This window comes from Helicoverpa armigera, chromosome 21 (assembly GCF_030705265.1).
Source record: "Helicoverpa armigera isolate CAAS_96S chromosome 21, ASM3070526v1, whole genome shotgun sequence".
NCBI classification, from domain to species: domain Eukaryota; kingdom Metazoa; phylum Arthropoda; class Insecta; order Lepidoptera; family Noctuidae; genus Helicoverpa; species Helicoverpa armigera.
The window spans coordinates 4612745-4637150 of NC_087140.1; the positions used below are offsets into that span (position 1 = coordinate 4612745).

Consider the following 24406-nt stretch of genomic DNA (forward strand, 5'->3'; position numbering starts at 1 on the left):
AAAAAACGTAAACGTAAATAAATGATGGTAAAACTTACCTTGAAGACCTCTTGCCACCTGGGTCGATCATCGTGATAATATACCACAGATGTGTATTCATTTGCTAATGGCACTCCAGCACCAACTGATATTACACCCTGCAAAATATGCAAGTTATGCGGTCATAAAAAATACAGCCACTTTTTAGTAAATAATGTCAAGTTTGTTTTGATGAAATAAAACTATTAAGGACTGCTTAGTTTTGCAATACTTCTTCGCCTCTCGTTTTTGTAGTATTTCTTTTAGTTTCACTATGTATGATCTTTAAACTAACGTAATACATTTCAGAATCCATGTTAGGTCTATTTGAGAGAACTAAACAAATTCTGAAAAATTAACTAAACAATTCGGCACACACTGCCGCAACAGCAAAAAAATTCTAACTCACAGGTAAAGTCCGTCCATGTTTATCCACAACCCTGGCCACCAGCTCAATGTTCCTCTCGGAAGACTTCCCGCCTCCCTTAGAGAACGACCCCCCACACACGGTGACATACAGGTCGTTTCGAGCGTCGCCCGGCAATATCACTTCGGGGAAACCCATCTTACGGGCTACTGCTGTGTTACCGACTACGAGGTGGGGATTTTCTTCGCGTATCTGTGGAGATAAATAGGTGATAAATATACATATCGATTTCACATTGAGCTGTACAAATAGTAGGTATTATCACCACATATTCTTATGAATGACGCTCCTTAGGCAAGTTTTCGTAGAGATAATTAAATAAGGTCGAATTTCGGCATACTTTGATGATTAGTCAGCATAACATATTTTTTACAGCCAATATGTCGGTAGTTAATATTTAATTTTAAATGGTGATAAAATGCCTTAATTGTTGAACTTTAGTCTTACCTGTTTCAAATCGCCTTCAACGAGTCTGACCGACACCCACAGTCCTTGTGAATGCTTTGCGTCTTTGAGATCACGGTTGGCTATCACTTTCTTCAATAACGAGTCCAGATTCTCCTTTTCATATCTGTCACGAAAAATTAAGTCGACATAAATAAAACTCACATATTACTAGTTAAATGCAGTCGTTTAATTTATTACAAAATAAGACTCTCAATACAATTAAAAAAAGAAAAAGAGTTAGATAATTTTATTAAATAAATTGTAAATTCCACAGCGTTATACATTCTTTCCACTCTTGACAAAAAATACATTTCATTTTTTGTACTTTAAGTACAAAACTTTAAAATTTTAATGCAATACTCACGCATAAAAAGGCACTTGTATATGTTTATCAGAAGCATCAACGGTGACGAATCTCTTGATATCTGCGCAGGCGACGCCAAAGGGACGCCGCATTATCCGACCCGACGATGAGATCGGAGGCGTTTGGGCCACGGAACTGCGTCTGAGAGGAATAACGTCATTTTGTACACTGGCAAAAATATTTTTAAAAGAATTAAAAAAGAGAAAATGATAAATTGAACAGTGATTTATGAATATTACCTTAAAATCTATATATAGGAAATATAATCTATATATTTCCTGATATGATAGAAGAATACCCAAGTATGTTTAGTTATTTACACGAAATGGCCATGTAAAAAACGGGATTCATAAAACAATGCAGATTGGAATTCCATGGTATGATTTATTTTATGTTCATCCATATAATTATCATTTACATAAAATAGTAGTGAATATTAAAACACATTACAGTTTGTTAAATTACTTACCTATGATCTATATTCTGGGCATCCATAGATCCTATCCGAACAATATTTGCCACCAAATATATTTTCTCGCTCTTCATAATGTCACCTCCAAAATCCTGAAACAACGATGAGGTCCAATTACTACTTTCATTACAGTAAATGAAACATTACGGGTAGTCAGAAGCCAGAAAGTCTGACGATCCGTCTTACGAAGTGGTATCGAGTTGTCTAAATAACTGGGTTGAGGAGGTCAGACAATTTGATGCTCCATGTAAAATACTTGTACCCAGCTGCATTATGCATAACTAGATCTCGACCCCAACATTGAAAAAGGCTTGGCAGACATAGACAGGCAGTCCCCCCATGTTAAACATTGGTACTTAGCCAGATAGACTGACCCAAAACGGGTAAAAAGGTATACTCACAGTAAACACAACAGTTTATAGTATGTGGACTAACCAAGTAGAGGTCAGATAAGCACTAATTGCATTATTTACACACGACGGTTCGACTCTTATAGTCGAACTTAAATTGCAGCTGTGTCAGCAACAGCCCCAAAATAGGGGGAAAAGGATTGCTAGATACAGGTTACACCAAAAAAAACTTTTTTTAAATGAATACTGTAAATATAGCTAATACTTACGGTGAAGACAACTAAAGCCGGACTCATATGGTTGGTAGGCCACCTCAGCAGCAGATGTTCAGTGAGTTTAGCGCCGGAAACGTCGTATAGAGCCAGAGCTAGTTCCGCCGGCTCCGTCATACGACACACGAAGTTGTGTACCCGAACTGCGATCGTGTACGTTCGGGCTACTGGTGGGGCGGCCGGAGGGGGCGTTACTGGTGTTGTTTCCTGAAAATATACAGTTTTGTTGTAATGGAGAATGCATTACCAGGCTGGTAAATTAATAATAACAAGGCGTATTTGACCATTTGTTGAGTTTGGTCAAAAATGTTGACTTCTCCGTAAACGTGAGAATGATACACCTAGGTATAGTTATCGCCCAAACTTTTGTCATCTCAGAACTTTTGACAATTTCTGAGTTAATCAGTATGTTCAAACTTCTTATTGTATTACTCATTAGGGTGTACCACAGAATCTTAAAGAAACTTACCATATTCTTCTCAATACGAGTATTAGCATCGTCGTGAAGTGCATTCAGTTTGTATGTGGAAACTTTTAGCGGATCAACGAGTTGACCGTTTGCTGTTCTCACTGCTAGCTCCATGCCTAAAGCTCTGGAAACAAAATTATATATCAAAAAATAATGTTCTGTGTATTTTTATAGGATTAGGCAGAGACAGGTTATCTCCGCAAAATATTGCGAAACACTTTAATTCAACCCACGTTTACTCACGTATCACGTATTACTCAGTTGAAATATTTCTAAATGATAAAATAGAAACACTATGATTTTATAATGTTTAAACTCAATAGGATTAAAATTATTTGTACACCAATTCCATTTGGTAGAACATAGAGCTCTGACATGTTTAATTTTAAGACCTTTCTGTATACCTATGCTCACAAATAAATACATTGAATTGAATTGAATTGAATTGAATTGACGTTTCTTATATATATTACAGATGATAGATTTTGCTACCATCTGTGCAACAGGCTACTTATCTCTTCTTAGAAATTTCCTATAGAACTTATAATGAATTGTACTTATAATGAATTGTAACAGACAATTCTATATTAACAGTTTCAGGATTTCGATAATTTCTTATTCTACTACCAAAATTAACAAGTTGTTTAAATACCTGTTCCCCTTATCGATGGTGAAGACAGCAGTCCTAGCAACTCTGCGCAGCTGGTCTTGAGGTAACGCTCCCGACGCCGCTTGAGCTCGCAGCTGGAGGAGAGCTCGCATGCTCACCTCCATGAACTTGAGACGCTCATCGTTATTCTGTTGAAAAAAAAAACATGAACAATAGGCATGGCGACTGAAAAAAGTAAGTAGTTTTAGATAACCCTAAAATAAGGGACACGTATTTTTTCTAATCTTTCAAATGACAATGAAGATACAACACGATTGAATTTTGTTACATAGACTTGACGTCACAAGCCCCCACTCTCAATCTTTTTTGCGTTATATCTTAGTAAATATTTATGGCCTTACTACAAAAACTTTAAACACTGTTTTACACTTGTCTAAAAAAAATGTGGCTCCAAAATGAACCATATGTCAACGTCATAATTTGACATTTTTTTAGACAAGTCTTAAACTGACGTTAAAAAGTTTTTGTGGTAAGACGGTCTATGTTTTGTTAAAAAAATAGCTCAGGTCCAATGTAAATAAAGCTAATGTTAAACATCCTATAGTTGTGTATAGACACTAGCTTCCGCCAACAGTTCCACCTGGGAACTACTCCACGCATCTGGATAATAAGCAGTCTGTAAGTATGGGCTTTCTTGAAAATGTATTAAATTATTCTAGCAATGCCTGGGAGCAGCATGTTAGCGAACAAACAAACATAATTTTTAAGCTTTATGGTACGTTCACACCCGCGCGTTCAAATCGACATTCAACGGGCACAGTCACGTTCACGAGCGTGTAAACGGTACGCCCGAGCCCGTGAACGCGCCCGTGCCCGTGAATGCCGCGAATCGGTCGAGTGTCGGTTTTTTGGCAAAGTTCAAAGGATGAATGTGCGGGCGCCCGGCGACTGTTTACACGCGCGCGGGCAGTCAGTCTCTCCTGCGCTTTCGTGACGATTAAACGTTCTAAGAAAGTCGCTACGATCGGAGATTACAACATGGCGGAATGGTTAACGTCGTTCATCATTTTGATTATTTTTCCAATAAGAATAAGTTAAGCCAAAGGCTGTGACAGCAACAACACCGAGATCCTCGCTGCTCGCCATTCTTGCACTGACTGAAACGACGGCGCGCGTGTGAACGTAGCATCATAATATTAGTAGAGATTTTCATTCAAATAGCAATTAGGGCATCCAACGGATCATAGAAAAGTGTCACAATATGCACCTGCATACCTCTTTATCGACACGTCATGTACCAATAATTTATTTACACCACAGGCATAAGTACATAAATATTCAAGCATTACTGGCCGAACAATTATACAATGATGTGAATGTGTACACTTTTACGCACATGTGACTGCGTGATTCTGATGTCCTTATTTACCGTTTCATTATATAAACATGAGTGTTTGTAATTATTTTGCCATTATTCCTTGTTATTGAAAATTAAGTGTATCTACAAAAGTCCAACAAAAAAAATGGATCGTAAATCGGTCTCGTAAGTACGGAAACCTACACCAATTCAGGATTCTACATTTAATTGTCGATTCTATTGGATGTTCAAAAAACATCTCATGTCTTCTCGACTTCAAAGACCCGGACCCATTGCTCGCCGTTCATAAGTTCTAACCTAATTCAAGGACTGGCCTCATGACAATCTTGTAAGAATTATAAACTCTTTTCACCATGAAATTCTAGTGCATTTACTTACGACGTAAAGTTCCTTGCAATGCTGCAACCATTCTCGGAGAGTCACAGCTATATCGTGAACCACGCCTTTGCCGCCAGCTGAGGCGACCACCGTACCGCCGCATCTGTCAAAATAGAATACGAACATTTTAGGGTGTTTTGGGTTTGGTGGATTGAAAATGTCTTACGATCGGTGCCTCAGGAAAAAAAACAATTTACTCAGGTATGTTTTGACATGAGCCTCATAAAACACCAAACATCTTAAGCATAAGCAAAATTAATCGTTGCAAGGTTCTGTGTAGACAGAAAAGAGTAGGCCTAAAAGCCTTTCATCAACCTACATTCCAATCTACCAACAAAAATGTTATAGGTATGTAAGCAGTAACAACACAATTAAACTTTGTTACAATACAAATGTTGACTCGATACCTAAAATGTATTAAACAAGGAAAGTTCCAGAAGTTAGGATATTAAACAAAACAATAATTGGCTTTCCCCGGTTATTGAAGTTGAGATGGAAACAAAACAACATCGCGAATAGTAAAATCATGTATTATAACTTCATTGATACATGATTGTTTTCAGTCTCTGCTATGCTCAGGGGACTATAGACTATAGACTTCCGGAATTTTGGAAACGAAAAAGTAATGATGACAGATCAATATTGCTTCCAGTTATTATTTATTATTAAACCTAAGCATACGTTATTATTTTGAATGACGAAAATTATGATAAAACCTGGACTTTTTAATAACGTTCTGAACGTACAACGCATTAAAACTGTAGTTTTCTTTAAACAGCTACTCTGGACGATAAAGATTAGATATCATATTAAATTTGAACTAAAACTGTCTTTATTAATGACAAAAATTCCCCATGGATTTCGAGAGCACATACAATAAGTTATATTAACTGCATTTATTTTACATATAATAATAGGGACATTGATCAATCGAATACGAGGGGAATTTTCAACTTAATGACGCAATAAACACCGCCCACATAATAACATAAATTCCCGACTTATTAATAGTTCTATTCTATGGGGTTAGCCCTTCGTTTAAATAAATACTTAATTGCCTTTGTATGTAATTATATTTTGTCATACATTTACAGTCAGTATTTCCTCTTTTGCAATCAACAAGCTTGTCAATATTATGTCCCTTCCTACTCTATGAGAACAGGCCTTTGTACTACTTATAGAACAAGTACTTAACATTTGAAAAAGGACAAATTACGGTGAATGTTATCAAAGCAAATTTTCGTAATTCGCTGTTGAGGAAAGTACTGTAATTATATTGATAAAAATATCCTGTACCCTGATTTCAGCGTGATTTTAAAACAATTTTGATGAAATGTCCGAAGAAACAACTACGAAAGATACGAGTTTCCTGGGCCAGCTAAGGCGTACTGAGTATTTCTCAGTTTGATTTGAAAATACATTTAAACTTAGTAGGTACTATGCGCGTCATTCTTTTTCCTGAGTCATACAACCAGACAATCAGTCTACACGAGTCACCTAAGAAAGTGATTCATGAATCAAATTGAAAACCATATGCCCTAAAATTCTCTTTGGCACAACGTAGAAAAACCCCATAGAAACTACACATTCCTAGTCTACAATTAACATAAAAAATACTACTAATTGACGGGGTCAGTGCCCGTGATTGATAATCGTTGCCCATTGCCGAATGAATCACTACTACACATTGTGTGAACGTTCCTGAGGAAGTGTGAGTGAGTTAGGTTTGTCTGTGTGCGTAAAACCGCTGCCTTTTAATTGAAATATTATCAGTTAGTAGTCATTTGCTACTATGTTGTATTGATTGTATGCAATTTAATATGTTGTAATCTCTTCTCGTGTTTTGTTTTAATGATGCGGGTGAAAATCATACAACATACGGGTATGGTGTTTTGGAACGCCATACATTGTTTCTGACTTTATCTAAAGGGGTAAAAATATGAATCCTGCACTAACATAGTTTCAATGTGCTCGTGCTATACTGCCCTAAAGTTATCATACTTAAAACTTTGCATTCACTAACGTAAAACCTGAGAGGAGTAGGTTGAGAGCTTGGACTCAACATTTTATAAACAAATCCTTGTCCTTTTGGAAAGTTTCATTTCATCCTACGCATGTATCACTTTCATATCCCTTTTAATTTACACAGATTTCCTTCAAGCATTTTGCATACTGATAGAATGGTGAGATATACTGTACTAAAAATGCACCTAAACCCCTGTAATACCGTATCTCTGCAAATAAACATTATTATTCTTCCAAGTTCTTACCTATCAACCACACAGTCCCTTATCTGCACATAGCTCTTAGGAAAGGCTCCGCTTTCGTCCTTCTTGAGTATTTTGCCCCAATACCAGTGATCAGTCTCCCTCTCGATGTGCAAGAGTTCTCCGACGTCGAATGATAGATGCAAGGAGCCGGGTTTGGCCGTATAGTTGTAAATGGCTGTGGAAGAAGAGAAATAAATAAGCATTGGTTGAGGTAAGCTTTTAGAAGATCATAATGAAGTCAAAATGCTTGATTGCTGGTCTTGCCTTAATCGGGCAAACGATTCATTTGAGAGAACTTGCTTAAGACAGTTTTGAAAGCTCAGATTCTAAGCAAAGCGGAGCAAATTTTTAAACTACAAATAGAAACGCCAAAATGCGAACTTTATCGAAATCTGGGCCTCAACAGTGTTTTTTGTTAGCTACTCCCAAAGCCCTAACGAGACCATAAAATTTTTAGAATGAGTCAATCAGCACTAGGTCAAATAATATCCACTGTATTAAGCAACGCTATACTTCCTAGAGAAGCAAGTCAAAGAAATGTAGTACAAAATGAGTTCTTAAGTCTTCAATTAAAGCTAATTGAGAAATCCATGTCGCAGTCGATGAGTAATAGAATTGATAGGTCATAGATGCCAGCTGTTCTTATTTCTTTCTAAAATACTACATAATATTATCGAAGCTTTTTACCGCAACTGTCCTAAGAAAGTACCTAAATATGCCCACAGCCTGAAATACTCCCACATTTTTAAATACACCTACAACTATTAAAAACAAACTAAATAGGGATTAGAACAATATTGCACCTATTTACATTGGTTCAATATTAGTTCCACGACCTTAAGCAATTAATGTTTATACGGATTATCCTGTGTGGTTTCCTCAGTTTATAAATGCGAACTTAGATAGATAAGTAGGTACATACTAAGTACGCGTGAACTTGTAATTGTAGATCCTTAGGTTTGCCTCATATGGAAAAGAGATACAATATGCATTTAAACGTATTTTTTCCACCTTCATTCTTGGCAATGAGCCAGCTCAGTCAGCCATACATATAAGGTTTATTTATACGATGTAGCTTTATGTGACAATATATTAAAGTTATTATCCAGAATATCCAACTTAATTTGCAACTGAACACAATATAGATACTCCCAATTTAGCAGCAACTGCTGTCAATAAATTATGGCAATACCAAATCTGTCGCTAATCCGCTATAAAAAATTACGTAAACACAACGCGAAATTCAAACACTGAAATGCTTGCAGACCGTTACCCACAAAACAGATGCTAATGACTCGACAAATACTATGACATAATAAGCGAAACCTTTAAGGTTAACGTATCCTGTTACAACAATCATGGAGCATGACTGCAATGCTTTCTAGTTTTGGCAAAACAATGCGAAGTCATCAATATAAAGAATGCATACAGTCGCGAGCGAAAATATTACTGATTTGACCCCACGTCAGTTCTCACGGGAATCGTCACAACCTTCAGGAACACACGCTAAATTGTCGTGGGAGCTAAGCCAATTCGGCAACCTTCATGGACTCACATAACCAATTTCCCGTGAGAAAAAATGTCATGCCATAAAGTAATCATCCTGTTGCATTAAATACGCACTACTTTGGCGACACCAATTAAAAACGTTCAATGACTAAAGCGGTAATCTTAAAAATACCAAGTCCTTAACAGGCCGTTGCAAATTCATTAAAAACTGACATCAAGATCAACTATAGCCTCAAACGGCTAACAGCTCACATCCTGTGCTGAGAAACGAGTGCAAATACGGAGTATAAATATGATATGAAGGAAAGTTAATGTTTAACATTCGTGTACTTACACAAACAATTAATCCGGGACAATAGGGTGTATTGGTGAGTCACGTAAGACGATACAACGCGGGCGCACCAAAATCGCGTTCGAACGCAACTTGAGCGCGTTGTGAATGCTGATGCGAGGGGCTTAGATCTAGTAATGGTTAGACGGGATAGATACTGTTCATTGATCATTTGCAGGTGCAATATTTTAAATAAACGCTTTATGGAACATTGAGGAATGACTTGAAGAATAGCGGTAAAAATTGAGATCTATTCAACTAAATGAAGATTCAGATCGCTTAAGCGTAAACCCTCCTGCAGTTTTTCCAATTTGTTTGGGTTCATAATGCAATCAGGTTTTTAACATTTCATTTCAACTTACACAATACACAATGACAAAACCAGACTTACTTTATTTAAAAGAAACATCTCTCATAATACCATTGGCGGTTCAGGTTAAAAAGATACAATAAATGTTATAAATAATATCCTATCGCTAGATGAAATATTTCAATTATTGACAAATCTATCAAACAAAACTTATTATCTACCAACAATCGGAACTGATTTGTTAAATTGTATAAAGACTCTATTGTCATAGCGGTAGCCCATAATTTTCAATGAATAGAGTTTTGCTTTAAGTATTTGAATTGATGACGGCTCAATTTAAGAATGTAAATAAAACATCAAACGATACTCTGGAAAAGTAATGAGTACTTTCTAAACGCCAGAAGCTATAAAGAATTTAACAAGCAACTGATGCCACTTCATCTTCGTTCAATATTGTATTAAAACCTGAAGATTTCACGACTTAAAAATTCCTTAGCTAAGATCTTTCAAGGCAAAAACACTAAATCTCTATTGAGCCACTTATCCAGGGTACCCTGAATCCATCAATTTTACGACGTCGTCTGTAAAACGGCGCGTCTAAGAGACTTATAAATCTATCAGACATCAGATCTCTGCACATGTCACCGATACTTGTCGTAATGAGATATTGGTGCTATACTAGAGCCCCACCTGGCTCCGCTCGTTTTCGGATGAGAGGACTAATGGCACAAGTGCTATAGAAGCCGTTTTATGGGTCATTAGATACATTGTTCGGGGTAAATTATTATTTCGTTTATGGCTCGGATTTAATAGATAGTGGTGCATTGAGATGTAGACGTATGAATGAGTGGATTCCATTACATAAATTGGTGATCTCATACCAAATGTCATAATAACATCGCCTTATTTAGAATGCACAAATAATTTGTCATTGAAAAGTTGAAATCATAGACAGGTTTAGATCTAAATCGTTATACTATGTGAAATAACAGTTGCTTTGCACAAAAACCGACAAACCAAAAGGTTGTAATGGCCCAGATTTTTTATCAACCGTCTCTTAAGTCAATCGATTTGATGCAGTTATTTGCGCTAATGTAACAACAAACCGGATTTATATTTTTAGCGTCACATTCGCCCAAAAGTAACGGCAAGTTTTTGCGAGCACATCAGAAAATGTGTCATCATCAGTCCAAAAAAAATTGCAAGTGGCATCCCAAATGTTAAACAGAAACATCTGTGGTTCACTTGAAGGCAAAGAGTGATCACGTAAATCAATTGAATCATTTTTATTACGCTGAATTGCTGATTGGATGACTTTATTGGCAGTGATGTTTTGACAGACATAATTGGACTTCCTCAGGTGACGGAAGGGGACTGAATGCGTGGATTGGCATGTAGGGACCTGTGCGAATATGTACTGCTTGCGCGTAGGCATCTATTAGCTTGGATTTTCTGATTAGCATTTAATAATATGCGAAATCTTGATATGGAACGGTCGTCTACTGTTACATGAAAGTTAACTTTTTTTATTCAAAAAATTGACGATCATAATGTAGAAGAAGTCAATCAACTTAATGTTCTAAATCTAATTTCACTTTGATCCCAACAACTAACCACTTCGGTCGATGACAAAAACGGATTAATGACGTTGTAAACAAGTTGAGGCGACTTCATTCAACAAATGGGATCCGCAAATAAAACAATAAGAAGATCTAAATGCCTAACGAAAAAGGTCTGTAAAATATCATTTGTTAAAACTGATAAAAGTCGAGTCGTTAATTGAGTACATCTGGCGGTCTGGCACGCACTGCCGCGAAATGTGTCGCGGATTTTGCGTGCTAAAACCTCTGTGGGCGGTAATATGCGATATCTGAGCTATATGACTGAGATGCTCATAGTACCGCCTCGATATAATAATAGACCTTCATGGACGTCTGGCAAATCGTTTTAACTGCTAAAAAACGAAATTTGGTCATTTCAGGAAACATACTGATAGAAATTAATTTATGAGTTCCTACGCTTTGTAAGTAATGTCATAAAATTCCACTAGATAAGAGCCACTCCAAAGCTAAAATGAAATAGGGTCATTTCGCCTGTTCGCGACCATCGCCCAGTTCGCGTCCATTTTGCCGATCTCCTTTAAAAAAACTTCGAAAACAAGATAATTAACACACCAATCAAACGAAAGATCATTACCGCTAATACGTTAATGTATAAGAAGCACGCACAGATAGACAAAAGTTCTGTGCGTCCAACCAATCCTTTTAGAAAAAATAATTAGTCTAGGCTCTTCAACAAGAAAGCGCAAACACGTTGAATTTTAGATAAAAATTAGTGTGCAGCGGCGTGTTTGATGGTAAGTTTTATATTATTTTATGTGAATTTTAGGATAGATAGCTATTTCTACAGTTTAATGATGAATAAAGGTATAATGTTTTTTATGAATTTGGTAATGTTTTTTATATTTAACGAATAAAATAAGGTGGACGCGAATTACTACATCGAATTTTACAAAACTTCCACTTTGCGTCCACAATGGACGCGAACTAAAACTATCCTCTATACTAATAAACCAAATTGCGTCCACTGTTTTCGTTAAATACTTGCTTATAAAAAATAATTAAAACATGGGTACTGTTTAATATATTAAGATTAAACAGTAAATTTTTTATTTTTTTTTGTTATTTGAATTAAAAATCAACATTATCATCATTTAAAATTCACTTTAAAAAAATAAAAATAATTTTTCTCAACATTGGTTTAAGTAACTTAAAATTAGGCAATTAATTTTGCAACTTGAAAAATAAACAGTAATCAGTTCTGTTAATTTTACCCTAAAATCACAGGGAAAGACCCGCGTTGATTATAGTAAGTTTTTGGCCATATTAAATTAACAAAACAATATAACAATTTTGTCTAAACATACAACTAAAAGAATTGTTGAGTTATCAGACAAGGCATATTCTTTGAATATTTTTTTTATCGATTTATTCTTCTCTCGAATATCATTTAATGCTTTCTTTAAGTCTTCTTCTGTGTATGTTGTCTTTTCCTTCTTTTTTCCTGTATCCGAAGAACTTATCTTAAATGAAATTACTTAATATATTAAGATTAAACAGTACATTTTTTTTATTAAGATATATACGTGGTTATAATTAAATTATATTTTTTTTATGAAGATATATACGTGGTTCTAATTAAATTATAATTTTTCTATTTTTTATTAAGATATATATATATATATATATATATACGTGGTTATAATTAAATTATAATTAAATATTTAAATTATAATTATAATTTAATTATAACCACGTATATATCTTAATAAAAAAAATTACTGTTTAATCTTATTTTAAGTTACTTAAACCAATGTTGAGAAGAATTATTTTTATTTTTTAAAGTGAATTTTAAATGATGATAATGTTGACTTTTAATAATTAAGTTTATTGTTAAATAAAGAAATTGATCTAATACAATCTTTCTTTATTAATTCTTAAAAAAATCACCCCTATATTCCTTTTCTAAGCTACTGGACGCGAACTGGACCATGGGTGGACGCGAATTGGATTTTGTGGACGCAAACTGGGTAAAACGCCTAATTTTGAGGTTTATCGATTTAAATAGAAAACGTAAGATATTTCTAATACAACTGAAAGTTAATCTTAAAATAGAGTATATAAGGAATACATTACACAAATTTGACATGGAAATGAGTGCTGGAGCATTTTTATTATCGCCGTCAAACTTGCCAACTGCACTAAATGGTCGCCAACAGGCGAAATGACCCTAGCATAGAATTTGAGGAAGCAAATCAACAAGTAAACCATTGATATCTCGAAGTGTTTCGCACTCGACTTCGAGTAGATCAATTAGAACCTTCAATGATTGATAACAAACATTCCTTGGATATGAAATAAACAAATAATAATCGGTCTGGGAATGAGCATAAACATGGATAGATGTAGTAGAGAAAGCGTACGGCCCAAACGATGGATTGCTTCCCTCAAACGTGATAGGGCAGACAAGATTGCTACATATTTGTGAGACACCTATCATCAGATGGTTCGTCTGTCTACCTCTACTTCTTGCCTCCTACCTCCACCTACTTACAGAAAAGGTCAGAAAGCTACGTCGATCGCAAATAAAATTGCAGGCGATTTCAACCCAATCCAAATACATATCTTCTCATACAGAGACGGAATGACCGTTAATCACGATCTATGATAGGCCACAAATAACATGGTTCCTTGTTCCTTACGGTCCAGAAATAGATTTAAATTGTACTGCCTGACCCGCGCTATCAAGACAAAACTGTGACAATTGAATGTGAAGATTAGCGGCAACTATCTCTATTGATATTGTGTTAATTGCAAGTGATAGGTCAGTGAAGACTTGCCCTCGCTTGTTCCAGTTACCCATTTGGGTTTCTGGGTCTTTTGTTTGTTTATTGATATTGTTGGTTTGTCTGCTCATAAAGATGTCAGCTCCCGAATAATCAACCGAACATTCAAATTGTAGATGAAATCAGAATGAGCTGTTTTCCATGATTTTTTTCTTTTTTTGTAACATTAAATATGTTGTGGTCAAAGTTGAGCTATCATGAATAAAAACTAGGGTACTATATTTATCTCTTTTTTTAACTTTAACTGTCACTTCGTGAAACGTAAACGTGGTAACGGATTCCATGAAGTTACTGAGAGGTAAATAGAACGAAATCTCCTTAATTCCTCGATTCCAAATACACGCTATAGTCCTATATTCCAAATATGGATCGAATAACTTAACTTGTTAAGCCAATAAAAAGCTTGAACACATTTTGTAGTATGCAGACACACATTTTAGGAGTAACAGGTACAACATTAGGGAATTCCCAATATTATAGTTCTTTGTCAACAAATATCTCAGTAGATTTGTCTACAGAGCTAATTGTCACTATAATAACCTAACAATTGCCTTGATACTCACATATAATCATTTGTAAATACAAGATTGTTTGGTATAAAAACATTGACATGACAAAAACATTAATGATGGTTTGCAAACACGTTCAGCTATTCTGTCAATTATATTTGAGTTATCTGTAATACTTCCATACCATGCAGATACTAAATGGATTTAGATGAAACTTGGCAGTAAGAGTAACCAGTCAATTGCCGTCCACTGCTGAACAAAGGCCTCCCCCCCCCCAATCAACGTCAACCATGCCTGTCATGAACAGCCCACGTACATCCATCAGAATAACATACAGGCTACTTTTTATTAATTTGATGAAGAAGTTCCCTTAGGACATGGGCGCAACCACCCGAAAAAAATCTCTCCTGAAGATGTTAAACTACCAAAACAACTGAGAGGAAACTTTATAATAGTTTATAGACATGCTTCAGTGATGTCGTTTAACTAACGGAAACTGTATCTATGGCAGTTTATTTAGTTATTTTGCGAGTAAAATTGATAAGGTAAGATATAGTTACTACAGTAGTAATTAATATTTAGTTTATTACTACACTATATTATAGAGAAGATGAATTCAACATTATCATTATTGTTTTGTTATGAACTTTTTCCCTATTGTATTTCCTTATTTTTAGTTCTGCAGATTTATGAGGCAAAATTGACACAACATGTTAGTGACCTTACTAAGTAAGCGACAACCGACATCACATATTTTCACATATTACACTGATGTCTTTTTTCAATTATATCAACATCAGCAAAGCTTAACGTCATTTTACAGTTGAAAATAAGCCTCCTCGAGCATGCGTCCTATAAGCCATACACTGTTTCAATATACTATTATAATGAAATGGCTGCTAAAACATGGTTCTTGTATGAACTACTAACCAACACATATTTATCTGATTTAAATGAAACTTAGCAGACTGGTTTGTAAAATCCTTAAATAAGTATGTGAAGATGCAACTCTTTATAGTGACAAAAACATGCCACCTTTCTGCCTTATCCTTCATAGAAAACTAGCATAGTATTATCTCTGTTGTTATTTTTATTTAACAAAACAATAGCTGTTTACTACATTTGGTACAGTAACAAACAACAGTATTGATGATCTGTTTACATACTATAACTTTAGTACATTCAAATCAACTGATTTCAATGCCAAGTAACATACTTATCTCCAATGATATAAGGAAAACATGATAAAACTTATAAATAAAAAGAATTTGCCAACTGCACATTATCTAAGAGTTAACTTGCTCATAACAATAGCGACATTATTTGTTTAAAGAAGGATCGATATTATAACATAACACTGTTCTCTCGAGTGCCATAAAGCATGCATAAGTTAGCATTGGACTTATTTAATCACGACTTTGGGAGTGGCCAGTGACAACAGACTAGTGAAAATGACATTTACTCGAACCAATTCTAACAAATTGAGGATTCATAACAGGATAACCGTTAGTACAGCTACAGGCAGCATTCAGTACATTCTGATACAATGTTTATATTTATCACTTCTCTGCGGGTGGTAAAATAGGAGACCACTCTTCGACACCAATGCATCAATTCACATAAAAAAGCGGGAATTAAAAACAAACACTTACCAACGGCGTACACTTCTCCATCTTCGAGTTTACGCCAAACAGTCATTGTGATAAACACACAATTAATTTTATATTATTTTTTTCACTGCACGTAAATTCTGTAGCTCGTCATTTTTAGTTTTTTATCAAACCAATTTGACAAATTGTGACAGCGTGAGCAGTGTTGCCATTGCGCATAAGCCAGAACCAACTGTGTGGACAAAATGGAGTTGTAGTTGGTAGCTTTTGGTAAAACATGTGTACATTATTTCTTATTTTTTTATTGACATTATTAAAGCTCCCCATGCCAAAAATACATATATATCGATGCCAAAATATCAGTAAGGATAGCAAGAATTGAGATAATGAATGAAAACGTTGAACATTTAAAACCCTTTAAACGTAAGTGGTTACTTAGTTTAAATGTGGGGTACATTTAAACTAACTGATTAACTATTAAAGTAAGCTTCTTAGTGAGTACTTTACCAATTTAAGTTATTTACTCCTTTTGAAAATCACTCTTTACCACCCATTTGTAAATATTATACCTGGCAATTCATACAAACACACCAGAGCTTTTTCACATCAGTCTCTTGGCCAGCGCTCTGGAACAACTGTTTTGAAAAATTATCTCATGTAGTACAATTTTGTTACAGATTGTGCTACGGGCATAAAGTTGTGATGATTGGAAAATTTAATGTTTTTATGTGATACTTTTCGTAACGGATAAATGGGGACGAACAGTATAAAAAAATCGGATTTCAAAGTTGCTTGAAGGATAATAATTTTATCGCATTGAGTAAACACTGTCTCAGATTAAGCTTATCCATTCCCTAACTCAGAGGTAGAATTATGCTTATTTTAACAAACAAACTTTACTGAACAAAAAATACTACCATAGATAACAAACAACCTCCAAAAAAACTTATCGAGTTATCGCTATGATAAAAATAAAACTTTAGATAGATTGATAGTTAACAATGTGGATGGTTTAGATAAAGATAGTGGTCGTTTATTGATAAACCTATTTTAAATAATCTGCCGACACGACCAACGGTTAGCTAGTTTAATTTTTATCTAAAGTGCCAGTAATGTTTGGTGTAGTTTTGATGTCGGTATCGACTGTCTATGTAGGTGCCGATCAAAACCCCCCAAGAGTCTGTGTGCGAAACCTATGAAGTGCTTCATTTTCAAAACGGTTTCATATAAATACATACAAACGAAAGGGTAGCTGTGGCAGATTTAATGCAGTCGTGGCATGTGCGATCGGCAGTTGCAGTCGGTAGCATTCGAAACGTACCTTTATGTGCAACCTCTTAAGTATTCCTCCCTATAATTACAAGTTGTTACATGTGTGTAGGTACCTCTCTAAATTGGGCAATAAAAAAACCGTCATGAGATCCCTTCTTCGTTGTCAGTCAGAATTCCCACCTTTCCTGACAGATTCCGACAGTACAAATATTACGCTAGATACATAATATTTTTTATCCTACTAACTTTGCACCGCGACCTTTGGGCTTTCGAGTCCCTTGCTTTGCGGCGAAAATGACATGTTTTAACAGTGATACGCAAAATATGAAACACCATTATTTTATGGTAAGGAGATACTAATATTTTATGTACATAACATCAAGGTTGTTCTCCTATGGGATTAGACGGAGGAAGAGAGCTCTATTTCGAATATCATTGGCTAAATGAAGTGTGATCGGGAGTCAGTTTAGCCGTCATTTCGTGTTTTGTCATCGAGGTTCAATTTCAGACAGCAGTATTATGTAGTAGTAAAACGATTGAAAAGCACTTTATTGGACAATTTGAAATATTTATTGCGAATTAAGTAACACCTAATACCTACATACTTCAATGGAAGCGGAAGCTAAGTAATCTAGGTACTTTTAAAACCACCAAGTTAGTGTGAACTAGAAAGCCAGATATGAAGTCTTATTCTCATTCGTATAGCCAGGATAATCCTTAGCCAAATAGCTGGTTTCAGTACAGTAACAATAAGAAACTTTCTAATAACACCGAAGTTATATCCCATAACACAAGTTGTACTAGCGCTCAGTCGCGTGAACACACATTGCTAACGCTATTTGTTCAGGCGTTGCAGCAGATTGCAGTATTTTACAAGGTGAATACCCAAATGCATATCTTGTATAGAAATGCAAACAGTTGGTTGAAAAGTTTAATTAAATTCAACCAGTTTGTATGTTTGCAAATGTGTGCTGGTAAAGAAGTTTCAACAGGAAAGTTATTTGGCGTATTTTCTGTCCCTTGAGATGTTTGTGCATCTAAATAGAATTTTCTACATATAATAATGCTAAATAGAAGCCCAATTTAGAGTGCCAGTGGCCATCACAAATCTTCCAGTACAAAATGGCCAACAAACGAAAGGCTACTATGCATTTAAATAATAAATGAATCAAGGTGAGAACATTTCCCCCTACGATTCTGCCTTAATTTATCAAGAAGATTTTGTTTCCTGAATTCGCCTACGGTTCCTTTCCGCAAATTTTAATGAAATTGTTGAAGCAATAGTACTTCGTGGGTACCTAATTGTACCTAGGTCCTGGAAATGTGTAGAATCCCATCGTAGCTCTAAGAAAACCCGGCCAAGTGCGAGTCAGACTTGGGCACGAAGGGTTTCATACCATTACCTACTTAGGTATCTATAAAACGGCCAATAAATCGATTTGTTTAGTAAATTTGTGTGTGACCCCTAAAATATTTTATTTTAAGCTCGTTTACGCGGTAATGTTAATTACAATACATACTTTCGTCACTTGTGAATATATCAACTTGTGTTACCTAGGTACAGCCTTTTAAGAGACGGACATGCGGACAGAGAAGTCTTTGTAAGCCGAGGGGGTGCTGCTTAAACCTTTGGGTACGGAACCCTAAAAACGGCTTACATGCTTAATGTTCCTGCAGTTTCAGGCCTTAATTGCTTTGATAAGTAAAGACCTGTTAAAATATTCACTCCGGCTGTATTTCGGGCAAAATTAATTAGTTGGTTTCTTCCACATTCATCTTTTGGGCAAAGATAGCTACAAATTGTTACTTTGTATTAAAAACATGTTTAACTAAACACAATGATGGTTCAGGGTTCAGGGTTGAGAAAACTTAACAATAGAAATAATATAAATACTTTTCTAGCTTTTTTCATTGCAGCTTGTGTGTGAAACACTGAAATCAAATTGGTTCATCCATTTAAGAGCTGGGTGTCACAGAATTGCATAATATAGACAAACTTATAACACCTCTCTTTTTCGTTATAAAAATATATCACGCCAACACACAGCCGCGGTAAACCAGGCAGCTCAAAATTTTACTACGTAGGCAAAATAAAAAGTTTTGTAGTCGGCCGAATTTCATACAATTCGCGGCTACCATGCGGCAACTCAAACAGTTTGATGTTTGAATTTCTGAACGCGACGCATTCCGTATTGTGTTTTAAACTCGCTTTTTAAAAGTACATAAAGGGTTTTTAAACGGTTTGTTTGAGTTTGTTTGTTTTAGTGTTATTTGTTTAATGGAACCGTGTTAGCTTGGTTCTGCGGGCGTTAGTTAGATATTTTGCTTGTCCTTTCTTTCCACATGCAATAGTGTTTGAAAGACTTTCTAATTTAGAACACTCCCTAGTACGTACCTACTTAGTAGGCACATTTATGTCAATAGTTGATTTACCTACACGATTTCGGTGTAGGAAAAAAGTCATGAATACCTTCTCCTATTGCCAATTGACCGTGTAACAGACGTCCCTTCGTACTCCCTAATAGGGTCACACTTTTGTAGTGCGAAGCATCCTTGAACATTTGTAATTTAAATGCAGAAAGTCCTTTCCGTCTTGATTGTGATTCAGGACCCTAAGCTGGGCTATAAACATCTCTTGACGAACCGAACTTCAATAGTCACCAACTTATTTACATAAAAATGCTTGATCTATTCGTGGTTTTGATCGTTTAGGCATAGGTTTAGGTAGGTACTTTTTATTATACGAATAAGTAGGTATTGAAAATTGAAATTTGAATTGAAAATTGAAATATCGAAACCCGCCAGATTCCATTAGTTTTTCATGAAACGTGGTGAGGGTAAATAAAAGCTTATAAGTAGACAGTCTTTTGTAACTGAGTACTGGAACTAGTTCCCTCACGACGCGAGTAGCATCGCGGGTAGGAGCTAGTCTAGTGTGGGCGGAACTAGGTACTTTACCTATAGGTTTGTGTAACATGTAAGCTAAGCTTTATCATACGTTTAACATGGTAAAATGGTCTCAATTATTCATTCATAATGAAAAAGCATTTTTGGTTTGTACCTACAATCTGTCTTCCGTGTCTACACGCTAGGCTCGTGTTAACCCTAAAATATTACAAAATTATTACGTTATGTTTTCAGAAAGTAAACCCAATTTCCTAGCGAACCGTCCTTACCTCGGCATAACCTTTCGGGATTACGACTGACATCTTCATTCGTATGAAATTCACTAAAAATAACACAAATCCTTATGTTCATATCAGCCTTCTATATTTTTACTGTTTTTACACACAAATCTTGAATCTTTTATATGAATCCTTTCTTTTATCTTTGTGTTGTTTCTTCTTTTATTATATTTACAATATTCAGACATCTTAGGTAACTAATATTATAGGTAAATTATTACCCGGTTGCGGAAAGTAGTTCTCTCGAGAAGTAATCTCATATTTAGACGTGTTTGAAAAATTTTAGGGTGCTCATCATCTTAAACCCCTATCCGCAAGTCCACTTACATCATACATCATTATTCTTCTCACATTGTAGCATTGGTGCAAAATAAACTAGTCTGTTACTACTTTGTCAACTTTTATGACATCCTCACGAAACTTTATTTTACGGCTCCACACTTCAAAATTCCAGCCACAGAAACCTGACGGAATCTCCAAGATTTTCAAAGCAATAATAAAGATATTCACATTCTATTACGTACTTCCATCTTCCATTCCAAGAAGTTTGGAACATACTTCTCCAATGCGGTGTTATTTCCGCGCCATTTTCTTTGGTCCACATCTAGTCTTGTCTATTACTGCAGATAGAACTTCTAAGGAGTTTGGGAAGCTATCGTTAACCGTCTAGCGGTTTGATGCTGCATCGTTTGCAAGTTAACTGTTTGGCAGAGGTATTTACTTACTGCGGATTTCAATAACTTACCTATATTGTTAAATATTAGACATAATGTATATGGACTAATGTTTTCGAAATTGTATCTCTAGGAAGCAGAAAAAGAACTGGTGTAGGTACCGATTTTATAAGTAACTAGCCGTTTTCCCGCGGTTTCACCCGCGTCCCGTGGGAGCTACTGCCCGCAACGGGATAAAATATAGCCTATGTTACTCGCAGATAATATAGCTTTCTAATGCTGAAGGAATATTTAAAATCGGTACAGTAGTTTTTAAGTTTATCCCTTACAACCAAACAAACAAAGTTTTCCTCTTTATAATATTAGTACAGATATCAGTTTTACCATATTTAGATTAGTTATGATAGAGTATTATACGATAGGACATGACAACAGATAATTCAATTTAGGTACTACCTAAAAAAAGACATTCCCGCAGCTCTTACTGCTTGTTTGTTATCCAGTTACACCTTTCCTCCATTATCTAAATTAAGTGTCACAAACACAGATTTATCAAGAAACTACGAGTATCTTCGTCTGTATTATTCAATAAACCCACGGTTCCAATCAAGTTAATGACAAAACGTAGTTCTAATTCAATAAGATAGACTCTCATGAGGTTTGGCAAATCGCCATATACACGTCTGGTTGTGATAACCATCAATATAGGATAGGTACCACTTCGATGAATAGACCCTTACGGCTTACAGCTTAGGTTTATTTGGAAAGTTTCCACACTACACTTGGCTTGATGGATTCAACGAAGTTTAATTGAGGTTTACTTAATAGAATTCTGTGTATGTGTCTCTTACCAGTGAAAACATTAGAAAAATAAAAGTTTGCTGTGATTAAATCAATTCTCGTCGACGGCTTCTAAACTTGTCAAGAACTTTAGGCTTAATTAATTTTAAGTGATTTCAGTTGTTTGTCTGGAGTTGGATGCGAGAAGCCGAAAATCGATCTCAGTGGCGTGCACTTGGAGAGGCTATAGGACTGCGATAGGCTGATGATGATGATGATGATGAAGTTGTTTGTCAAGTAAACTTTTTTGAACAGGTCGAGAAGAAGAATAAAATAATGCCAATATCTTTCTCAAAGATTACTCGTAGTTAGTGAAACTACCACTGTACGTCTGCTACCGAACAGTACATCAGACAAGTTCAAGTTTGCACCTAACTTTGTCTTAATTAACTTTTGTTTTGGTTTACTTTGGTCTTCAACTGTTTCCTTAATATTGGCGAAGTTTTGTGGCAAGATTTTTTCTAAGTTATTTATTAATCGTAAATTGTTTCTTGATCTTGAAGAAGATAGCTACTTTGATGCAATGGTATAATTAGGACTGAGTGAGAAATGAGAACAATCCATTTATGCTTATTGTTTACAGTTAACGAGTTTTTTTTATTTTGGTTGGACGCGCTAATCTCAGTAACCGATTTGAAAAATTCTTTCAGCGTTGGATAGCTCATTTATCGAGGAAGGCCAACGTAGGCGTGAAAGTCTGATATCTCTTTCTTATAGAACACCACAATCCACAAGACTTTCCACACTCATATGTGTAGGCATGACTTCGTAGTCATATCTGCATCAGAAGGAATATCGATAAGGCTGAATTGAGAATTCCCACTTCACGATATTCTAACCACAATTCTAATGAACAGGCTTTGGGCAAACTAACGAGCATAATTTGGCAAACGTCAGTACAGCTGGTTCGGGCTCGACTGTACATTTGCCAAGTTTCAGCGGCGCGGTACCAAAACTTTTCCTTGACGGAACTTTCATTTGCAAAGATATTGCTTGAGAATTGTGTGGGCTGTTGGATTAGAGGCAGATGACTTTGCATACAGTTTAAACGTGTATAAATCTGATGTAAAATAATCTAAAGCATACCTTGTCCTTGCTTAGTATCTTTTCTAAATATAATTCGGTCGGTACTTTTTCATTAAAGCTTTACCCACCTTTTAAAGTGTTGAGATTTTAATTATGTCTCAATATTTCACTACCTATCTATCAGAAACTTCTAAAACTCTTACCAGGTGTAGTTGAATATCAATGTTATAGGTACATGAAGCAACTGCCTATTTGACTTTTAACACCCAGTTATCAGGTACCAGTAGATTCAGATTCGTTAAATTCAGATTTTAATTAAACATTCCTGCTGCTGCTTTGGTTAAGATTTAATATCTTTTGTGCACTTAACAACTACTCAAGTAAATAATTCGACAAAGCTACCAAAAGAGGTTTCGTCCGAAAACACGATACTTAACATTCTTTAACCTACGTAGGTAAATTCCGTAAATTCTCTTCTCAAAGGAAGTGGTGAATATTTTGCGGCGTGAAAACTAAAACCATTATTTTGCAAAGAGGATTATTTGTAGTCACATTGTTTAGCGGTGCGCTCCTAACAGTTCGGTGGACCACAAGTGGGAACTATTTGTATAATGTACTGTAATTGCCAACTGATATGTGTTTGAATAGAATAATCTACTTTAGAGGTGGGGTTGGGTGTCAGGATACAAATAGAGGTGTCGTGTCGTGTCGTTTATGCTTTCAGTAGCTTAGTAAACATACTTGTAACATTTAGAACCGTCTTTAGAAACTTCGTACACAAATGAATATTTATCGTAAAAAAATATATTTCTTTTGTCTGATAAATCTAAAAAAAAAGTGTACTCTTAATCTTACACTCCACTACATAAAAGGTAGAGACACTACCTTAAAACGTAGTCTAAGATTAAAAATAAGCAAAGCGAAGCCACTGCGCCAAATTTTGTCAAGCATCTACAACAATGTTAAGTATCTTTTTAGGTGAAGATGCATTATCTGTCTTCTAAATCAAGACATACGCGAAACAATAGCTTTTCTTTGAGAATCGATTAAGTTACACGATTTTATATAGGAACGCGGGTATTAGGTGCTATTTGTTCTAGTCTGTTCTTGGGCTTGAGCCAACACATTAGCGCCAAGAGCAAAATAATGTGTTAGAATTACATCGTTATTGTGCTAATGTGTCTTATTTGCTGTGTAGGATTGTGTAGTGGGAATAGGGCTGCCATCCGTCCGGGTTTCCCCAGATTTGTCCTCGGAAAGAGTGTCCGGGGAAAACCCGG

At 35.5% G+C, this 24406-nt stretch overlaps 1 protein-coding gene across 6 annotated transcripts in view; it reads right to left on the reverse strand.

Annotated features, from left to right (window-relative positions):
- The window catches only part of LOC110379175 (dedicator of cytokinesis protein 1), a 39140-nt gene extending 22792 nt beyond the window's left edge, over nt 1-16348 (reverse strand). For all 6 annotated transcript variants that reach the window (XM_064040258.1, XM_064040254.1, XM_064040257.1 and 3 more), the window contains exons 1-11: nt 16172-16348; nt 7456-7630; nt 5186-5288; nt 3472-3617; nt 2820-2943; nt 2348-2557; nt 1726-1820; nt 1257-1397; nt 893-1016; nt 428-637; nt 39-137 (exon numbers count right to left, since the gene is read on the reverse strand). In XM_064040258.1, coding sequence (XP_063896328.1) covers nt 39-137; nt 428-637; nt 893-1016; nt 1257-1397; nt 1726-1820; nt 2348-2557; nt 2820-2943; nt 3472-3617; nt 5186-5288; nt 7456-7630; nt 16172-16217 — 1473 coding nt within the window. In that variant the 5' untranslated portion in view covers nt 16218-16348. The remainder of the gene's footprint in view (nt 1-38; nt 138-427; nt 638-892; nt 1017-1256; nt 1398-1725; nt 1821-2347; nt 2558-2819; nt 2944-3471; nt 3618-5185; nt 5289-7455; nt 7631-16171) is intronic.
- Between the last annotated feature and the right edge of the window lie 8058 nt (nt 16349-24406).